The 20,187-nt window shown below is 38.2% G+C and overlaps 1 protein-coding gene across 3 annotated transcripts in view; it reads left to right on the forward strand.

The window, feature by feature from the left end:
• Nucleotides 1–20,187, forward strand: part of LOC115434336 (protocadherin-15-like) — a 348,357-nt gene that overhangs the window by 285,496 nt on the left and 42,674 nt on the right. For all 3 annotated transcript variants that reach the window (XM_030156230.1, XM_030156229.1, XM_030156231.1), the window contains 2 exons: nucleotides 17,174–17,283; nucleotides 18,442–18,582. In XM_030156230.1, the coding sequence (XP_030012090.1) occupies nucleotides 17,174–17,283; nucleotides 18,442–18,582 (251 nt within the window). The remainder of the gene's footprint in view (nucleotides 1–17,173; nucleotides 17,284–18,441; nucleotides 18,583–20,187) is intronic.

Consider the following 20,187-nt stretch of genomic DNA (forward strand, 5'->3'; position numbering starts at 1 on the left):
ATCAAAATCTTTTCTCCTTATCCTTACATCTAAGTGAATATGTGTGTCAAGCTGGAAGACATTTTGCCAAACTGTTCCTGAGTTATCACATTTTAATGTATTTGTCAATAACCAACAGATGAACAGACCTTCTTGTTCGAGATACACAGTGGACGTAGTATCTAAAAAATGTAGTGTCATTTCAGTTCGTTATGATCCACTCATAACTCTGTGGACCGTTTTAAAATTTCATAAGTCTGTAACGTGCTTCAACATGAACATAACCTCCCTGTTCAGACACATTTATAGAAAGAAGGAATGGGGCAAACTATGCTTTTTACCATCATGTGCAAAGCAGTTCTTCATGTTAAAAATCAAATAATAAACTAAATCACCTTATTTGGTAGGAATTTGAATGGAAAGATGAGATTGTGTAAAAAAAAAAAAAAAAAAAAACACTTTTCCATAAATAAATTTGTCACTAGAGACAGATCAGTGCTTGAGGAGACCACATGCTAATATTTTAGGTGTGTCCAAAATTATGAAATATCATCAAGACATACAATAATGCAATTAAACAATGTCTAGACACAGAATTGCCCTGGATCTGTATATTAGGAATATTACCAGAAGGATGAAACTGTAGCAGACAGGCAATAGTAATGAAACTGTTTGTGTTAATCACAAAGAAGATCACAATCACAGTCTGTAAATGTGAAGAGAAGGTGAAGGACATTTGTTATATTGAAAGCATACCTGCAAGATTACAAATAAATATGCTGTTCATGCTCAGATTATCCTATATTTTTGCACCTAATGTCATTTATGAGACAGGATGAACTTAATTGCATTTTCTTTCTATGTGAATTAAGGTTCTATTCTATTCTATTCTGTTCTCTTTCTTTCTTCATGGACTGCTCTGAAAAAAGTAATGTGTCTTATGTTGTGAGTTTAGACTTAACAAAGTTGTCTGGCTGTCGTATTGTATGATTACACCTGATGATAAATGATACTAAAAAGAAGCTAAAAAAATACTTTAACATGATGCAACACTGAGACATAAGCCCATCCTTCGACAGAGGATGACAGTCCTTTTATTTGCCCCAGGATGCATTGGTCTTAATGCCTCTTGAGTGCATTCACACCTAGCATTAATGTTGGCCACTTGTGAAAAGAAAAAAAAAATCTGAAATTACCTGTCATAATGTCTGAATTTGAGCTAATGGGCTGATGAAAGTCCAGTATTCTGTAAGAATATCAGTATTTAAAGCATTGCACACGGCTAAATGAATATATTTTCAGTATTAGGGTCAGCTGTCACAACTAGTGAATATAGCACACACTGATGTCTAATCCTCACAATGGAAAATGTTAATTCTACATGTTTGTTTTCCATGCCTCCATTTTTATGTCAGTTTTTGATGATGCTCATCCTAATTTTAACAACACAAGTATAATAGGCAGAGAGAGGACACACTCAAAAAGGCTTCCCGTGCCTTACAGTAGCGGGATGAATGTATGATTTTCCTGCAGTGACATGTAGTATTCCAGTGATTGAGACATCCAGGTAGGGCTGGGCGATAAAACGATAACAATATCTATCACGATCATCCATGTTTTGACAGTTATAAGAACAGCCAATCATATATGAGTAGTGCCGCACCGAACCAAGTTAGGTTGATGCACAGAGCACAGGTATAAGAGCGAGCCACAGCACACACAAATGTTTTGGCTGCTGTGGGAGAGTGTTCCCTCAGGAGAAAATTTCCCGAGAACTTGGACAACCGGGTTACTAAAAAGTAGGGTGCAGACTGTTTCGGTTAGGGGCTTTCAATACAATACGAAGGGGTACTAAACAAATATATGTAGCCTATGTGAAGAACACAAACACTCACCGTGGTAAAGTTGGCAATAGAGTCACAGATTCACAATTCATGGCTCAACAGATCATCAGTCAATAATCATTGAGACACAATAACGGCTCTATGCGTCTTTGGTAACACAGAGAGGAAACTACAACCCCGTTTTCATCCAAACAAACAGTCCTTAACAATCAGTAGACGGTATTGCCTCGAATGTGTAACCAGTTAGTGAGCGCGAGTTTAGGGACCATCTGCAAAGTGCTTATCGGAAAATTTCTGCATATTTAAAATTCAATAACTTTGCTTCTACTCAGTGAAATGACACCAGATTTATCTCACACACCCATGAACCCCTTCTGCACACACTACACCACTCAGATTAGACAAATGCCATACACAGATTAGCTAAAATATAATATGAGGTACATCTCTGTATTTAAATGGGCCTATTTAGTGTGCCACCAAATTGTGTCTTATTTGCTTGTTTGTTTAAGGGTTTGTTTACTTGTTTGCGGGGGAAATTTATATATATATTTAAATGCACTTATCAATTTTATTGCCTTTCCACACGAACTCTGAAGCGGAACATACACAATATGTACCTGTTTTATTTATCTGAAACTGCTGTATAATATTCTTCAGCACATCTGTCATGTTCAACCTCTGACAGAAAATAAATCATATTTAAATCAAAAATAACCTTCTGATGTCTTCACAACTAACATATGAGTAATGGAAAATTTAAGCTTGACAAAAGTAGTGATTTGATTTATATCGTCATACATACCGATATCACGATTTGATTTTTTTCCATATCACCCAGCACTATATCCAGGTATTGGTGTTATAGAGGAGCTAATCTGACACTAAAACATGTATGTATGATGGCATCTGTACCTGTGGCGCTGCACGATGATCACATTGCAAACCTGAGGCTGTCCAAGTTAGAAAACAGACTCATCCGCCAGCATCCAAACATTTGTTGGCCAGGTCTCCTCTTGTGTGCTAAATGACCCAGTGGATGATATGTAGAGTGATGTCCTGTGGGCCGACATGGCTAAGCTGGCACAGAGTGGTACACAATGTCTGGATGCACAGTAAATGTGTTTCTCCTGCTTTGTTAATGTTTTCCATCCTTCCCAGAAGATATTTTTGATTGAGGTCCCTTTCTTTTTTTTTATTTTTTTTTTTATGGAATGTCTCACCAAGCCATGTCTCTCCGTGAATACAAATTCTGAGGTCTGGTGTGGCAAGATAAGTGATCAGAGGAATAGCTCAGGGAGGAAAACGATCAGACGAAGGCTTGTAAGCATTTTTTTTTCTTGTTTTATACACCAACAGTCGAACATGCATATTTGCTTAAGCATTACTTCATGTCAGAGGTGTTGGATTTTTAAGATGTTAGCACCACAACATATTCTGATAAATCCTCTTAGCAAGTGTGAGTCAGCAGCTCATAAACAGTATGTGCTATATAATACAATATCTGCCTGTGTAGAGTTTGGTTTACAACAGATACAGCAAATGCTAGAGGTTATGATGAATTGTTAATTTGTACACATACTTTAGAGTCTGAGAAATTCTTGTATGAATAAAATGTATAGTAATAGTTTGAATTAAAGTGGCTCGGGATAATATGTTGATAAGCCGCAGGGTTTCACATTTAGCATAAGCTGAAATATGGGGTAGCTGCAAGGACACATTTACACTTAATGCATAATACAATGAAAAATTCCACTTTTAGATTAAAACTGCTAAGATCTCCAACACTAAGAGTATTCTCACCATATTCTGGTCTGTCAATAGAAAGTTCTGAAACATTTTGAAATATAATTGAAGTTGGCATAAGAACAAGAAGAACAAGCACACAAAGATTAAACTGTGCAGAGACTTGACTGGACTTTGTCCGGTTGAGGGTTTGAATTGTATGGAATCACAATAAACACATTTTTCACTTATTTGTAGTCTACTATAAGCAGGGTGCGATTTGTCAAAAAAACAGAAGTGGGGTGTGTGGGGTTTTTTTGTTTGTTTGTTTGTTTTTTTTCGGGGGGGCAGCAGTTATATACGTGGGGGTATGGTCCATAACTAACGGAACTAACGCTGGTGTGAAACGAAAGTGAAACTTTACATACTTTCAGCGTCCAACTCTTGGGTTCTATTCCTCTATTATACAGCAGATCTTACACAAAATTTTCACAACCTCTAACCTATATCCACTGGACCGCCTCCACTGCTCTATGGGCCCTGCACAAATGCTGGGCCCCATGAATTTGTCACTTTCACTCCCCAGTTTGGTTCAGGTGAATGTGAGTGCCAGTAATGCAGGATATAGGTGTAAGAAAACTATCACAACCTGCCTGTTATTTCAGTTGGTTGGTTGACCTTCCCCCCCTCCCCGGAAGATGAAATTCATTGAGCAGAAGTAGGGATGTAAAAACCCCCCATCCTCCCCAACAAATCACACCCTGACTTAGGGCTGCTCGATTATAGAAAAAAAAATAATCACGATTATTTTAGCAATAATTGAAATCACGATTATTAAAAACGATTATTTGTTAACCTTAAAGTTGTTTATTTTTTCTTGCAAAACAATGTAAGATATACTCTTTAAATATAAATAAAGCTTTTAACCATTAAAACAAAGTATGTTCACTTTTGTACGAAACAAAAAAATCTTTGAATGCAAATAAGTGTACTGTAAATTCAAGTATGTTTCCTTTTGTAAATAAATAGTGCACTGGAATTAAACTGCTCTAGACTTGCCATAGAACTGGAGCAGTAAAAAAAAAAAAAACTCACGTAAAGTGCAAATTATAAATTCAAGTACGTTCAATGTAGTATGAAACATAGTAAATTCAGTGGCGTGCCGTGAGGTTTCAGTTAGGTTAATACGGGAGTTGCAGCGTAAAGAGATTTGGAGACTGAAGATTGCATTGCGGACGAAGTTGTAGACAGAGTTGTTTTTAATGTGTTTTAGTTTTTCATAAGATTATGATAAAGGTGGCGGTGGTTAAACTTTAGATGGTTAAAAAGGTTTGCTGTGTTACCGGTCGGTGCGGACACAACTACGAAACACTTTTTGCACGTAATGGGTTTTTGCTCTTCATCAAACCCAAAGTGATTCCATACAATTGAATTTGACTTGCCTTTTTTGTTTACCAAGCACTTCTGCTGTGATTCTCCTGCCATTTTTCCAGACTGCTAGGTACAACTTTCCTCTTGGGGTGGACCTGCCGGCTAGCTGGCAGCTGTAGCCTAGAGGGGGGCGGGGCAGAGCAGCTCATGGTAGTTTGCGTGCGCGTGAATTAAACAACTCAAAATTAATAATCGTTTTTTCTCGATTACATAATTTTTGTAATCGTTGCGTGTAATAATCGAAATTGTAATTGAATTTCGATTAATTGCACAGCCCTACCCTGACTATAAGTATAAATAAGTACTATGTAGTACTGTCTAGTCATGCAAAACATTATGCATGTGCCCACTTACATTAAAATATCTGTTGTTTTTTCATCACAACCCTAATGATGTTTTTTGTTTATTTGTTTGTTTTTGTGTATGTGTTGTGCATAAACATCTAAAACTGGAATCTGAAGAATCTGAAAAAAAAAAAAAAACTCTACAAGACTGTAACATTTTCAGACAGTGTCCCCATTATTCTTGGTAATCCACAGACACCACTGTGACTAAAAATCCTAGGAACTTTCCCTCAATACAAAATAGTTCCATACTGTACATACACACAGACACACTCTTGTTGTACGCACACAGGCTTCATCTGGAAAGCTTTCTATACACAACACCCAATTGCAGGAATATCTTGTCTAACAGACATTTTATATAGCACTTTACTTTTTATCCAATGTACTTTACGCTATTATAGTTAAAGTTCTGAATTTCAATAGAAGATTCATATTTTGTGTGTGTGTGTGTGTGTGTATTGTCTCCTGTTTTCATTATTATGTATTAATACAGTTTGCTAAGTATATTTTAGGCAGCAATTATATAGCAACCTGAATATGGGTGTATTGTGTTTCAGTCTCATGTTAAACTAACAGTTGCAGGATGCTTTTATACACAGTCGCAATTGTATATAGTACTCCAGACAGAAAGCTTGACTCTTATTAAATTGAATAGCTTTGTAATGCCGAGTCTTCCACGCTGCACTATTTCCAAAACCTTTTGAATTTCTTGAGTAATAATAGTTCTTTTTCATCTCCGTTTCTCCCCTGCACTTCTTTTTTCTTATTCACCTTTCTCAAACGCAACATGCAATCTTTAAAGATAACCCTTCACTCAATAGCACACCACAGTTCACACTCTAAAATAGTGAAATGAAAAATATATGAAGGGTCATGCATTCTTTATTTTGATTTGACTTTTGATTTCAATAGCCTACACGCTCATCTTGCGACTCCATCATAAAACTTGTTGTATTATAGTAAAGCAATTAAAAATAAAAGGAATGCTTAATTGAGGCTGTTCTGCTTCATCTATACCATAAAACCACAGCAACACACACTTACAGGTGTATGACTTGACCCTTTTTTTCTTCAGCTGATGTAGTTGCGGCACTTTGGCAAATGACCTCTTCCACTGATATTCACATGGGACTGAGCTCCAATGTGCGCCGATGCCGGTATGTTTCAACATCGCTGTCAGTCAAAACGTCTTCAGCCTTTCGGACAAATACCTACTCCATCAAACAGTTCATCCATTCCAATGTCCAGAGTCCAGCGTTCTGGACCACCTACTGACCCATTCACCCTCAGAGATGCTGAACATCCGTGGGAGGGTTTTGGGTCGGATGATTTTATGCATTTAGGTAGGGCTGTGTGATTAATTGATTTTAAATTGAAATCAGATTTTTTAATTAGGACAGTTTTTAAAAAAGGGTAATTGTCAAATCGCTTTAATCTCTCTCGTATCTCCGGGCTGCGTGCCTCTGGGCTACCGTAGGCTCCTCCTCCTAACTGTGAGAGCGGTCTTTCACAGAATTTCGTGTAATGACCATGGACCTTAAATCTGTGACGGCATCACAGAACCACTGAAAATTCCATGATGGGCCCACAGAAGTGATACCAATGTAAGCCATGGTCCACGCACGGATCCCCCAATTCAAATATAACTGCATGGGGATCACTCATCTTACGTTGTCCACACACAGATCTGTACTGTCTTCTTCCGATCTGGGTCACAGGAGCAGCAGACTCAGCAGAGTAGCCCAGCCACATCCACCAGGAACAAGGGGAACCCTGAGGCGTTCCCAGGCCAGCCCAGAGATATAATCCCTCCAGCATGTCCTGGGTTGGTCTCCTCCACGCATAGATCCCCACCAATTTAAGTTTAACTGCATGGGGATCACTCATCTTACATGATCCATGCACGCACACATGACTGATGCCTGTCACTGACTTACATTGGTATAACTTCTGTGGACACATCACAGAATTTTCGGCGTTTCCGTGATACCATCACAAATTTCAGGTAGGGAGTGGTGTACTGCATTGTGAGCTGCACACAAAAACGACATGCTGACTTCTGTTATGGGGCCATTATTGTAGCAATATTATTTGCAAATGCGTGTGGAGAGTTGAGTGTCCGTATTTCAATCTGTCTGTGCGCAGTCGGATTTGCAAATGTGTAAATGAATCTGTAAATGCGTGATGAGATTTGTGTGTCCGCATTTCAATCTGTGTGTGTGGAGAGTTGCGTGTCCGCATCTCAATCTGTCTGTGTGCAGTCGGATTTGCAAATGTGTAAAAGAATCTGTAAATGCGTGATGAGATTTGTGTGTCTGTACAACAATCTGCAAATGTGTAAAACAACTTGTGTGTGTGTAATCAGATTTGAAAAGTCAAAGTATTTTCACTACAAGACCCAGAAATACAGACAAATCATTGGTTACAAGTCAAGCGGCTTCTCGATTGGCTCTCTTTACACACGTGAATTTTGCTACACTTCTGCTGTGACAGATCCACAAATGCACAGCGGGATTTGTCTGTAAAACCAGGGTTTGCGTGCCTGGGCTCAGGCTGCCCTGGGCTCAGGCTCACAGGCTCCCTCATTCCGGCTGCGTTCGGCTTTGCTCGTTCTTGTACCTGACGTGAGTTTACGTGAGTTGTGCTTGCAAGGTTCACCAACTGCCACTAAAAATCGAAGAAGAAGACTAATCTTCACAAGGTGGATTCCATGACCCTTTTAAAATGAACAGTGAAAGATCTTTTTCACTGTTCATTTTAAAAGGGTCATGGAATCCATGGAAGAAGAAGATTAATACTGCTGATTAATACTGATAGGAGTCAAAGTTAGTGTGTGACAATAAATAAGCAAACTGAGATATTTGACGTGGTTGCTTTGCCTGTACTACTAAAGATGCAGTGAGTTCTTTGTTTATTCTATGGACATAAATGATATCACTGGTGGACATAGTGTCTCAGTGCACAGCCACTCTCTCTGAGTATTAAACACAGTAATGAACTGAAAATCTAATATGATAGTTTTGTAGACTGTGTTGTGTGGCTGAACTTACTATACCCCGGCTGCCAAAACCACTTTGAACTGTGGATTTAAAAGAGAACATGAGCCCCGCATTCACAGTGGTGTTTTTCCTCTTTGTCTCATCACAAATTAACTGGAGCTGAAATGCATTCTTTATGTGTAATTTAGATCAAGACAGACGAGTCTGTGTTTGTCACTGTCAGAATTTGCATTCAAGCACGAACAAACAAGCTAACATCAGGATGTTGGAGCATCTAACCACAGCCTCTAAATCATAAAACGACGTTCATTCATAATGGCTGAATGAGATGTGCATTGTTAAAGCACCATTAGCAGTGAGACCAAAATGAGAAATGTGCAACAACACATTTACATGTACAAAGTCACTGACATGCTGCGTACTTGAGAGCATTTCAGCTGAATGACTTGTATTTTTTTTTTTGTTCAAGACCTTATCAAGGCATTTCATTTAGAAGAACTTTAGCAGGCGCTTGTGCTTTCTGTCAGGTCACCCTTTGTGTCTCCTGGCATGTCCATCCCTGCTTGGTCACTCGGTGATGCATTGCATGAATAGAGCGGGATAGCGAGGTAGAAGGAGAGTCGACACGGTAACAGCGGCCCCTGTGGTGCTCAACAAGGTTTATACGCCTCTGCCTTGTCTCGTCAGCATCACTCAGCCATTGGCCCTGGGGCAGAGTGCTCGCTGACACCTGTGTGCCGCCCGCGCTTCTCAGTGCCATGTCATTCACCCTCTCTCATGTTGACACCAGGACTCTGTGCTGCTGCCTGTAGACATGTCAGCATCTTCCCCTTTCCCTTCCCTTCCTCTCTCTCTATCTGTGGATGGGATTTTTTCCTCATCTAAATATGAAAGGAATAAAGAATCTGCGGCCCTGCTCAGTAGTACATGGTATTGCATTATGCATAATTGGCTCTTTGAATTTGTCTTCTGCTTGACTGCTGAACTATACAACTTATTTACCTGCTCAGTTTGCTAGCCAGCTCATTTACATATCTAAAGTGTCTCATACACAGATACAATTTAGCATAAATTCATGTATAATTAACCACAGATCTTTTGGCACATGTGTTTGTTTTACTAGATTAAAGGTTTAGTGGATAATATTAAGGACATATAATTGAAGAAATTTAATGTAATATTCAGTTTCCATTAGTGTATAATCACCTGGCACTGAGAATCAATGTGAGTTGGAGCCATTTAAATCAACAAAGGAAGTGGGTCGCCTCCATGGAATTCACTATGTTTCACCACAGTAGCTCAGAATAGACCTCCTGTGACCCTAACCCTCTTTTCCTTTTATTTTCTTCTTTTATGTAATGAGCAGCACCGTATATTACCTTCACCTACTGGAACCAGAACTAATATGCTTTTAACTTAAAAACCACAGAGCAAATGAATGAAACACTGACTCTAATGAGGGCCTTTCATACTTTTAGCATCCACTGTAGGTTTGGTGAGGACAGGGGTTTTCATTTGAGTCCGTCTATAACATCACCACTAAATGTCATTTAAGTTAACTTCAGTGAAATTAACCTTCAAAATGATAATCAGTATATATCCTACTGCATTCAGTCATTTAATAAGTTGGGAAAATCTCAGAAAAGAGTCATTTTTACAACTTTATAGTTCATATCATGTCAACATGTATAACATTGGCTGAGTACTTTTTTTAGACATTATGTTGTGGAAACCTTATGTCTGAAAAAAATACTTGGAAAATCCAGACAATACATCAGAAAAAGAAAGTTATACTAAAGCTCTGTGTTTATCCCACGTTTACATGAAATCCCGTTAAAGTGGAATATGGAAAATAAGGTTGAGGTGCTGCATGGATACACTGTTTTATAGTACGGTCCCACAGAGCATATTTTGAGTACACAGTAAAATATACTGGGAGCTGACTACATGTGTTTATAGCACTGTATTTCTCTCAGTATATTGTGACAGTGTGAGTGATAGCTTTCCTCAGTGTCACCTCAGCTATCATTATCACAATAGCAATATCCTGCAAGTGACTCCTTCCAGAACTTTAGCTGAAGTAGTTAAGAGTCGGTGTGGCGGTATTTGCAATTTTAAGGAGATGCATTTATAGCTTTTTCAGTATTTGGCTAGAATACACCTCAAAATAGTCCCTAAGGTGGTTCAAGAGTGAGTGATAAAATGTTAAAACCTGGTTACATTTACACTTATTATTGTTAAGTTACAATTTAACCTCGTAGAAGAAGAAATATGAAGTGTTTTAGTGTAAATGTGGACATACAGTGTCTTCGGCTTACTTCGTCATTACACCGTTGCGTTTCAAGCTCCTGCACTACATACTGTATTTCTGTTTGTCCTTACCTTTGCATCCATCTGCCGTGTCTAACCTTTTTGTCATCTTTTCTGTCTACCTGTCTATATACCTTTACACTAATCTGCAGTCTTCATACACCTTCACACCCCCTTGGCATTTCTCAGCAGCTTACAACCCTCAGGCAGAGCCACTTTGTAGGGAAGTGATAACATGTCAGCTCTGCCTCTTCCTGGCAATCACACCATGCAGCCTTGCGCTAGCACCACAGAGTTTTTCATACAGCATTGAGCTTGAGAAAAAAAGAAAAAAAAAAAAAAACCTTCTGCTGCTTTCTTCAGCACAGGTTATTCAACATCCAGTTTCACCATGCTACACCCACTAAAGTACAATATGACACTGGTCCAAAAACACAGGCTCTAGAAAGCTGCAGCATTCAGATTCCTTAGCAGAAGTATTGTCTACATCAGGGGTTCCCAAACTTTTAAACTCGCAACCCCCAAAATAACGGTGCTGGCAACCCCCACTATCTTGAAGTGACTGAAACATAAAAAAAAAAAACCTGCGCACAGGAGTCACACAATGATACTGTGGCATATTTGTCGCATTGCATTGTGGGTACTTGTCATTTTACTCATTGTGTTCTGTTTTATGTGCAAGGGTTCAAGGAGGGGGGAGTTATGTTAATGTTTAGGTTATTGTGTCTGTTTTACAATGTTTATTGGCCTTTTTATGGTCATTTTGTATTTGTATTAATGTGACACTATTAGTCAAACCTGTAGGTCAAACAATGCCTCACCTGTTTGTTGTAGTCAAGCCACTGTTAATGCTGTGTTAATGAAACCTTTGCTTTTTTTAAACTTAAAGCACTTCCTATGCACCTCCTATGCACCTGGAAAGTCATAATATCAACATACTTCCTTCAAAGTACAAGTGGAACAATACTGTCCTTAATCAGTCTTAACCATCTCAAGGATCAATTTTTGAAAATCATCTCATCATCTCTTGCCCCCCCCCCCCCCCCCCCCCCCCCCCCCGCTGGTGTCCTGTGACCCCCACTTTGGGAACCCCTGGTCTGCATCATGATGGTTTCAACACTCTCTTCACTCAGTAATATGTGGCCTGTATTGCATTATACAGCAACTCTCTTCTATATCCTACATGTGTGATGTTTTAATAAAGCCTGTTTGCAGTATTGAATACATTTTACATGAATAGGGCGGGGGGGTTATATAAATGCATTCAGTGTGATAGCAGAGCTTAGAGGCACCGTGGCATTATGGTTAGAACTTCCACCTCAGTGCAAGAAGGACTTAAGAAACAAGTTAACCTTTAGCCTTTAAAAACATACAGAAAAAAGATACTGACTGCGCCTGTTTAATATGTGCACTGGCAAATAGTTGCATTGTCTCTTACTGTGTATAAGTATGATCTACTTCATAATAAAAACACTGAACTGCAGTGTCAGATTTAAAAACGTGGCCAAAATGTCACTAGTGGTCACAATTTTTAGACTTCAAATAGGCCAGTTAAACTTCTAATGTATTTCTCTCTCAAAGTTGCAGGAGCTGAAAATAGGAAGAAAAAATGTCAGAATTTTAAAATACACACCCTTCTTTCTGCAGCTAGCTCTTCTCAGCCTAAATCAAAAGACTAAATATACAGTATATGACAATATGAATATTAGTGCTGTCCAACAATTAACATTTTGAATGAGATAAATCACAGGGTTGCAGTGGATTAATTCGATTAATTGTCTCATTTTGCATGAACAAACAGACTCAAGAAAGAAGGGAATATATATGCACTTAACATGTTTATTAAACACCTTCAACAGTTTCAACAAAAGAACTTGAAACTTGTTTTTTTTTTTTTTTTTTTTGTCCTCATATTTCCATCCAGAGGGCCGACGTGTTGTTTAGCATCTTCCATCTTTATGGGTTGGTTCTGCTGTCTGTCACTACTGGATCAACTGCCCTTTTACACATGTGCAGCAGTAACTCTACTTGGACAAATCGCCCGAAATGCATTGGCAGAGACATTCAGAGTGATTCTGCGCTGCAGATGGATTAATTGCGTTAAAACTTTTAATCAGATTAATCATGATGATGGATTAATCTGCGTTACCGTGCTAATTTGGACAGCCCTAATAAATATATATATATATGAAGACTATTTTCCAGGCTTCCATGGAGTAGTGCAATAGAGTCACGTCCACATTATAGCTGAGAGAAGCTTATCAGTGATTGATAATTACAGCTGTCAGTCATCTATTTAACCCTCCTATCTACGTGTAAACACTAGTGATTAGACTAAATCGAGGCATCGGGGGTGGATTCTCCACAGCTTGAAAATCAGACAAGGAGTAGATGCAGAAGTCTCATGTCCTCTCAGACCACTTGAATTACAATGTGCTGAAAGTTCATTATGGATTTTTGCCCAATGACACAAAAAACTCAAGTACTGCAGCTTTAAGATATAGTTGATAGTCATTCAATCTGCAATGCCTTCCATAGATAGGTATATGAGCACCAAATAGGCTCCAATTGCTCTCCCCAGAGGAACACTTTACCATCCAAAGGTTGCTCCTCTAGAGCCCAGAAGACAAATTTGTGATTCTCATTTCAGTCTAACTTTAGTTTCTATTTTGGCTGACCTGTTTCTCATTTTTTTCTCCTAAAAATTACCAGAAGCAATGTTCAGTCACTGGTTTTATATTTAGAGTTTTTCATGCAAAACAGTGTGAACCACAGCTACTGAGCGGCAAAAGGCTTGCTATTTGGCCAATGACGTCCCTGTTTTTGCCTCATAGTTTCCAGAATACATATTAGAACGTGTATTAGAAATGAAGGCACATGCATTCAGTGACAACAGCCATGTCACCTCTGGTACCGGTGACTGGCGAGTTTATGTGAGGGATTTACAGGAACCCTTGGCTGTGCCGCACCTGACCCTCCTCGCATTGTTCAAGGGCTTGCCTCTGTATTTTTGTGACTCTGTACCTGAGCCAACCAGATAACCTACTTACATGAAGGCTGTGTTAATTAATTGGTTCCCATCACTGTGGAACATGGGGCTGCTTTGCTTCATGCTACTACAAGTCACCAAATAAGCAATTATTCAGTGACACCCCAACAATATGCTCAGGGCTGAATTGAACAAAGCCGTTTAGTATTATCCAAACAACATATTACCCACATGTCAGTATCTGTGCTATTTTTTGTGAAAGGTTTGTAGCTTATGCAGTACAGTTGTTTCATTTCAGTATGCACTGAACAATACTATCTCTTCGGATGCTTGTGTCTGTAATTTGTAATGCAGATTTCTATGGACACAGATGCTGATGAATGGATGATTGTGGACAGTAATCAGTGTATCCCATCCGCTGGCAAAGAGAATGGTTCATATTTTCCAGAAATATTCTCGACAAACGCTGAGATGTCCTTGGGGATTGTTTGTCTCTGGAGACAATAACTGTAGCCTCCAGGATGGAATGACAGGTCTTTTTTTACTCAGTGTCCTTTGAGAACATACTGCCTGCACCTTTATTTGCCTCTGAAACTTTGGGATAGGTAAACACATATTCTATATAGACTTTTGTAACTGCAAAGCAACTGTCTTAAAAGTTACTGAGTGGGTTATTATTCTCCAGAAAACTCTGAAGACAGTGTCATATATTATCTTTTATCACCTGTGACCTTTACTGTAGGTAAATACATTTTATATCCTTCATTATCATCCGAATAAAGCTCCTTTTCTTCACTTTCACTCAGGTGAAGGGGTGATTCAATCTTCCCTTTTTGAAACCTCTAAAAGGGGGTTGAGTATGTACAGAAATTAGCATAGATGGAGGTGAGGCATTGTTCTAGTATTATTATTAAGGCAGAAAAATGCATTGTAACTGTGGGGTCAGACAGGAGTAAAGTGGAAGAGTTCCTGCCTCAGGACGCCTCCAGTTCGTGTTTATAACACTGACAACCAAGATAGTGTCTAGACACCAAAAAAAAAACAAAACAAATATCACACTGACACCAACTGTATAATAGAATACGACTGCCACATTACTCCCACAATGCTGTCACAGTTTTCTTTGTGCTGCTATAAATACTAGTCCTACTTTAAATTAAAGCTCAAGAGAAAACATAGTAAGATGCACAAATGCTTGCATATATTGCATAAGATTGTATATGTTATTCATCTTGTTTTTTATATTTAAAGAAGTGCTGTTTATCTTATATATAGCGTTTTGAGACATAATTTGTGATATCAGGCTATTATAATAACGTTTAAGTGTGATTTACAGAAATAGGGCAATAAGCAAGAAATTAATCACATTATGACAAAAGGGAGTCATAATAAGATGGTGTCATCAGCTTAAATCAGCTCTCACTGACACACTCTCTGCTATTTGTGGAGAGTGGGTACAGTGATGTCTGACGGAAATTCAAGCCCGTTTGTTAGCCTCAACATTTAGAAAACCAATCATTAAATGTATTGTGTTACGTCTTTTTTCTTTTCAGTGGAATATGTGAAATATGCATGTCTTTCTATTTCTAGGCAGCTTCAGCATTGGCTATTGTAGGAAAACCGAGGGGGTTGTGTCAGAAACCTTTGAGACAGAGAGAACTTTACACCTCCTAAGACCTCCAAAGCCAAGACTTTTTTTTTTTTTTTTTTTCCCCAGACAGTGCGTTATTTATTTATTTACTTGCTGTGTTCATCAGTGAACTGTCAGGCGGAACATACTTTATTAAAACTTCCTTGAGATCCTTGTGGTGAATCCCACTGCCCACCCATGAAAGCTAGAAGATCTAATTCTTAATGTGGCGGCTCTACCCAGGGGTCACTTCTCAGTCTGGTCTTTACGTAACCTCCCAAAAAGCGGCTGCCAGGAGGGGTCTTCGCTAACAACCTCCGCTAACTCTCCACTATCCAATGCAGTAGAGATTTTCTTGATTTAAGCGCTGATTATTTTATCTTGCAGAGTGATGCAAGCCAGTCTGTACAGAAACCTCATCTTGCAGTCACTAACCAGAGTTTATGGCGTGCTTTAGAATTGATACAAAGTCTTGCCCTTTCATTTGTCTCCATAGCTCAGCCCTCAATTCTCCAATTCACCAGTGCAGTCATACACAAAGCCTGCATTACTACAGTACAGTACAGCTGAGGCATCTATCCTGTAGTCTATCTTGTAAGTGGATGCATCCTCACTTTTTAGTTATTATTGGGTACGTGGGGCGGGTTGAAAACAGTCCAAGCAGCAGGGGATTATTTATTTATAAATCATATTTTCCCAAAACCACGCTGTGCCCCCTAGAGGAAAGTCCTTTTATTTATTCATTTACTAGGGAGGAAAAAATGATTTGCTGTATTGTTGTCTGGAGAGTTAGTAACATTAAAGTAAAACTACTGAAATAAATGCCTCAAAAAGTCAATACAAAACATAATAACTGGAAGAATAAAGGGCAGGAATAGGAAATCACACCTCATCAGTTGTGAATCATTATAAAATGGCAGATTTTTTTCTGTTTTTTTTTTTTTTTTACCAGTTTTTTACTCTGTTTGTGACATAGTTGTGCATATCTCATTAAAATTCTATTAACAATTAAGTGGAAGCAGCTTCATACAAAAAAGTATTGTATTTTTTACATTTTTGCTTCATTTTCAAATTATAACAGGGTCAAAACACAGCATTCGAAATCTCTCTGACGGCACATTTTAGAGACAATTTGACAGATTAGTGTTGCTAAATGACCCACATTTTTACTTCTAAATTCATTTTTGCTTTAGTTGGACCATAAGGGATTACCCAAAACAAGGAGCTACTTTATATTGAAATAAATGTTGGAATGGCAATCAATTAAAGTTCGCTCTCTGATGGGACATTACTGTGTTTTGACCCAGCACTGTATTTTTCACTGTATTCTATTGTTTACAACATAATACACTCGTTCGTATATCTACAATTGTATAGGGTTCCTTAGTTTGGTTTTTCATAGATGAAACCTTGTTGTTCCTGGTTCTACTGGGGACCGTGTTTAAAAGGTTCCACAATGTGGCAGATTCTGTGGACAACCCAAAAGAGGCAAAAGTCTGGTACTTTGTTGCTTTCACTCCAAAATGGCAGAATCCACCCTGGAGGTTCTACTGAGAACTACTTTATATTGTAAGAGTTTCATCACATTCAACACAGACATCGTCAACCCGTCAGCCTACTCCTGTTGTCAATGCAACACAACATGTAAGAACAGAAACGTGTACATATTAGAACAAACTGCAGATCAACTCAGTCTGACACAATCTACAGAATAGTTTTACATCTGTTCATTTTTACATCTTCCTTTTTCAGCTTCCCATTATATTCTGCTATTTACAGTAAAATCTGTAAATAATGACACTGTTTAGTGGTTTAAATCATGTTATTTTTCTTTCCCAGATTGCATTGCAGTTCACAGTATGACTCTGTATGACATTAATGCTGCTGCTCTGTGTGTGTTTTGTGTTCTCTTTATGAAGGTTTCCTCCAGTTAGTGAGAATGCTCTTCCTGGGACACCAGTGGGGACTATTCTTGCTGCTGCTGTCAACCAGACCATTTACTACTCCATTGTGGCAGGAAATGAACTCGGTATGTGATATTTGTGACAGTATATTGTATATTTTCATTAAGCATATGATTTTTTTTTCAAAGGAACAGTGCATATTAATAAACACAATGTGTTGCAAGATTATAACCAAGGCTAATTTCCATTTAGTCTCTAACATAAAACACCATAACTCATATAAAACAGTACAATCCAGTGTACTCATTCAACAGACAAGTAACACACGATACATTTATACTAGAATGTACATACATATACAGGCAGGTAGGTACTAAGCGTTTTTGTCGTTTTCTCTGAGTTTTTTTGTAATTCCGTCATACCTTTGTCAGTGCGTCAATGGCTACAAGGATTGTTCCAAGAATTTTGATGCCATGTGGGAACATGCTTGATATATTAAATCTGTTTTCAGTTCTCACACTGTTTTGAAAATACTCTGCACTGCTCCGGCCTGTTTGTGTGATTGGTGGGAGCTTTGCTTCAGCCTGATTGATTGCACAGTTTCACACTCCATTCAACATCAAACCAATAAGTTGAAACTTGCTGAAGATATATTTGTTGTCCTACTTGCACAGCTCAGCTAAACCTGCAGCTAACTTTTGCTTTTTTTGGCTGTACTTTTTATGGCATTTTGAAACATGCTGTTAAATGTCAGAGTGGTATTATCGAGGCTATCATTATGCGGTACCTGGAATCATCCATTAAAATGATTTATAATGTTAGTCCATATTCTTAATTTTTTATTACAGTCCAACTTCAGTCTACAGCCTAGTGCTGCCAAATGTAGAAACCATAAGAATGAAGATATAAAAGTGGTTGCATATGGTAACCGATTTATAGTGTTTTTGTCTGCAGTACCTTTATAAAGATATATGTTTGTTCCAGCATTTTTTTACACTGTTAAAGGGCCTGAATGTAAAAGATAAAACACTCCGCATTTATCAACTTGATCCTGTATGGAAGGAGTGCTATAAATGACTGATAATGCATTAGTGTGCCTTCAGAGTTCACTTTAATAGTGTAAAAAGTACAAAAAACTATATACCTGTATTCTCTGTTGCTGCTAGAGGCTAATAGTTTTTGTTATATGCTCTTCAGTACGTGTCACAAAACATTGCCTCCATTTGTCATGAAACCAATGTCTTTTCTTTAATATTTTCTCCGTGCCCTCTTTTCTGTTTCAGGTCATTTTAAAGTGAACAGCGCGACAGGCGTCATCTCCGTAGCTAAAGGCCTGGATTATGAGAATGTGACCAGTTATGTCCTCAGGGTCCAGGCAGACTCCATGCTGGTTGTCATGTCCAATCTCCGTGTGCCTTCCAAAAGTAAGAAAGGGCATCTACTGAATAGTTGGAGGAGGGAACTGAAGGAGGGTGTATGTGACAAGACTCATGGGAATTATGTTTCATGTGTTTCCAGGTGTTGCACTGTATTCATATTATAATCTGTCACCGTAATGGTTAATGTTGCAGCAATTCATCTGAATCCTATTTTTATTCATCATATTTTTTTTTTTTAATGTTTACCATAATTATGTTGTGCTATATCGCATTAAATGTGTGTAGGTGTAGATTATTACATGAATATTCCTCTTTAGCAGAGCCATGCTAACGCAGATCAGTCTTATGAGGACATGCAGCCATAAGCATGCACTGATAAAATAAAAACACAACATCCATCAGCATGTAATTGCAAAGACAGTTACCACTATACATGGTGTATTGTTCTCACTTGATCTTAAAGACCTAGATCTGTTTTGTGGTTACTTCCAAATCTATTATTATCACTATGTATTTGTTTATCTGCTGAATTTTTGGGCGAAAAACAGGTCTTTTTGTGTATTTAATTAATTGACCATGCAAAAAATGACATTTTCAACAAAGTTCTCATTAACTGAACATAAAAACAAGCATCTACATCCACTGTCATTTATCAAGCTCCATGGGTTTTACTGGTGAATCAGTGTTGTAGAAGATGTTTCTATATTCACAATGGAGCCTCTGAACGTCCAAATGGGTCATATCTGATGACCATGAAAAGATGACAAACTGCATTTTATCTGAATTATTTGCATGCATTGATAGGATCAGTGGTTCAAACATTATTAAACATTTTAGATCAGTAGATACTTATTGCCACCAGTGGCTGTTAAGGTCTTTAAGGGTTCACCCACTCTTGCCTTCCTGCCCCACTCTGTCCTATTTGTATGAATGGTGGGTCTTTGCTTCAGTCTGATACAATAAGGTGAAACTCACTAAATAGTGGTGGCCTATTAACATATGCTAGCACTGATAATTTCCACTTTTTTGCTTGACCTTTATGGCATTTAGATCTTCTTAAATGTCAGTGATATTATTTAATAAGCAATAATTATGCAGTGTCTGCAATCATGCTTTGAAATGATGGATGGATTTTAAATTCGTCTCAGTTCTTTTAAATCATGAACAAATCACAGGCAGTTTTCTGCCCAAGTATGTTCTCATTCTTACTCTGAGGTTTTACTTTAAGTAGGCACATATTTATTGTATATCATTTTATAATTTAATGTGTTCTAGTATTATTCTGATACTCTTTCATGTAGACTTTCTTGCAAAAAGTTTTGTATGATGGATGAAGTGCTAACAACAAATGGGGTTCATTCTTCACTCTCCATCCATTTGAAATACCTATGAATAATCAATAACCTACTCTACCTGCTTCTCTCCCTCTCACACCCTGTGTCTCTCCCATACTAATGATTGTAATTACGTGCACACAAAGCCATCACTTATCTGATGGATGTAAAGTAGAGGACTTTCTCACTAAAAAGGAGAGCTTGCCTGGCATCAACAAGCTGACACCTTGTCTTGGCAGACTAAAAAGAAACCATTTCTTTCCTCACTTGTCTCACTTATATTTTTGTAACATAGATCAGAGCTCCATGACAGGGA

This window comes from Sphaeramia orbicularis, chromosome 15 (assembly GCF_902148855.1).
Source record: "Sphaeramia orbicularis chromosome 15, fSphaOr1.1, whole genome shotgun sequence".
Taxonomy (NCBI): Eukaryota; Metazoa; Chordata; class Actinopteri; order Kurtiformes; family Apogonidae; genus Sphaeramia; species Sphaeramia orbicularis.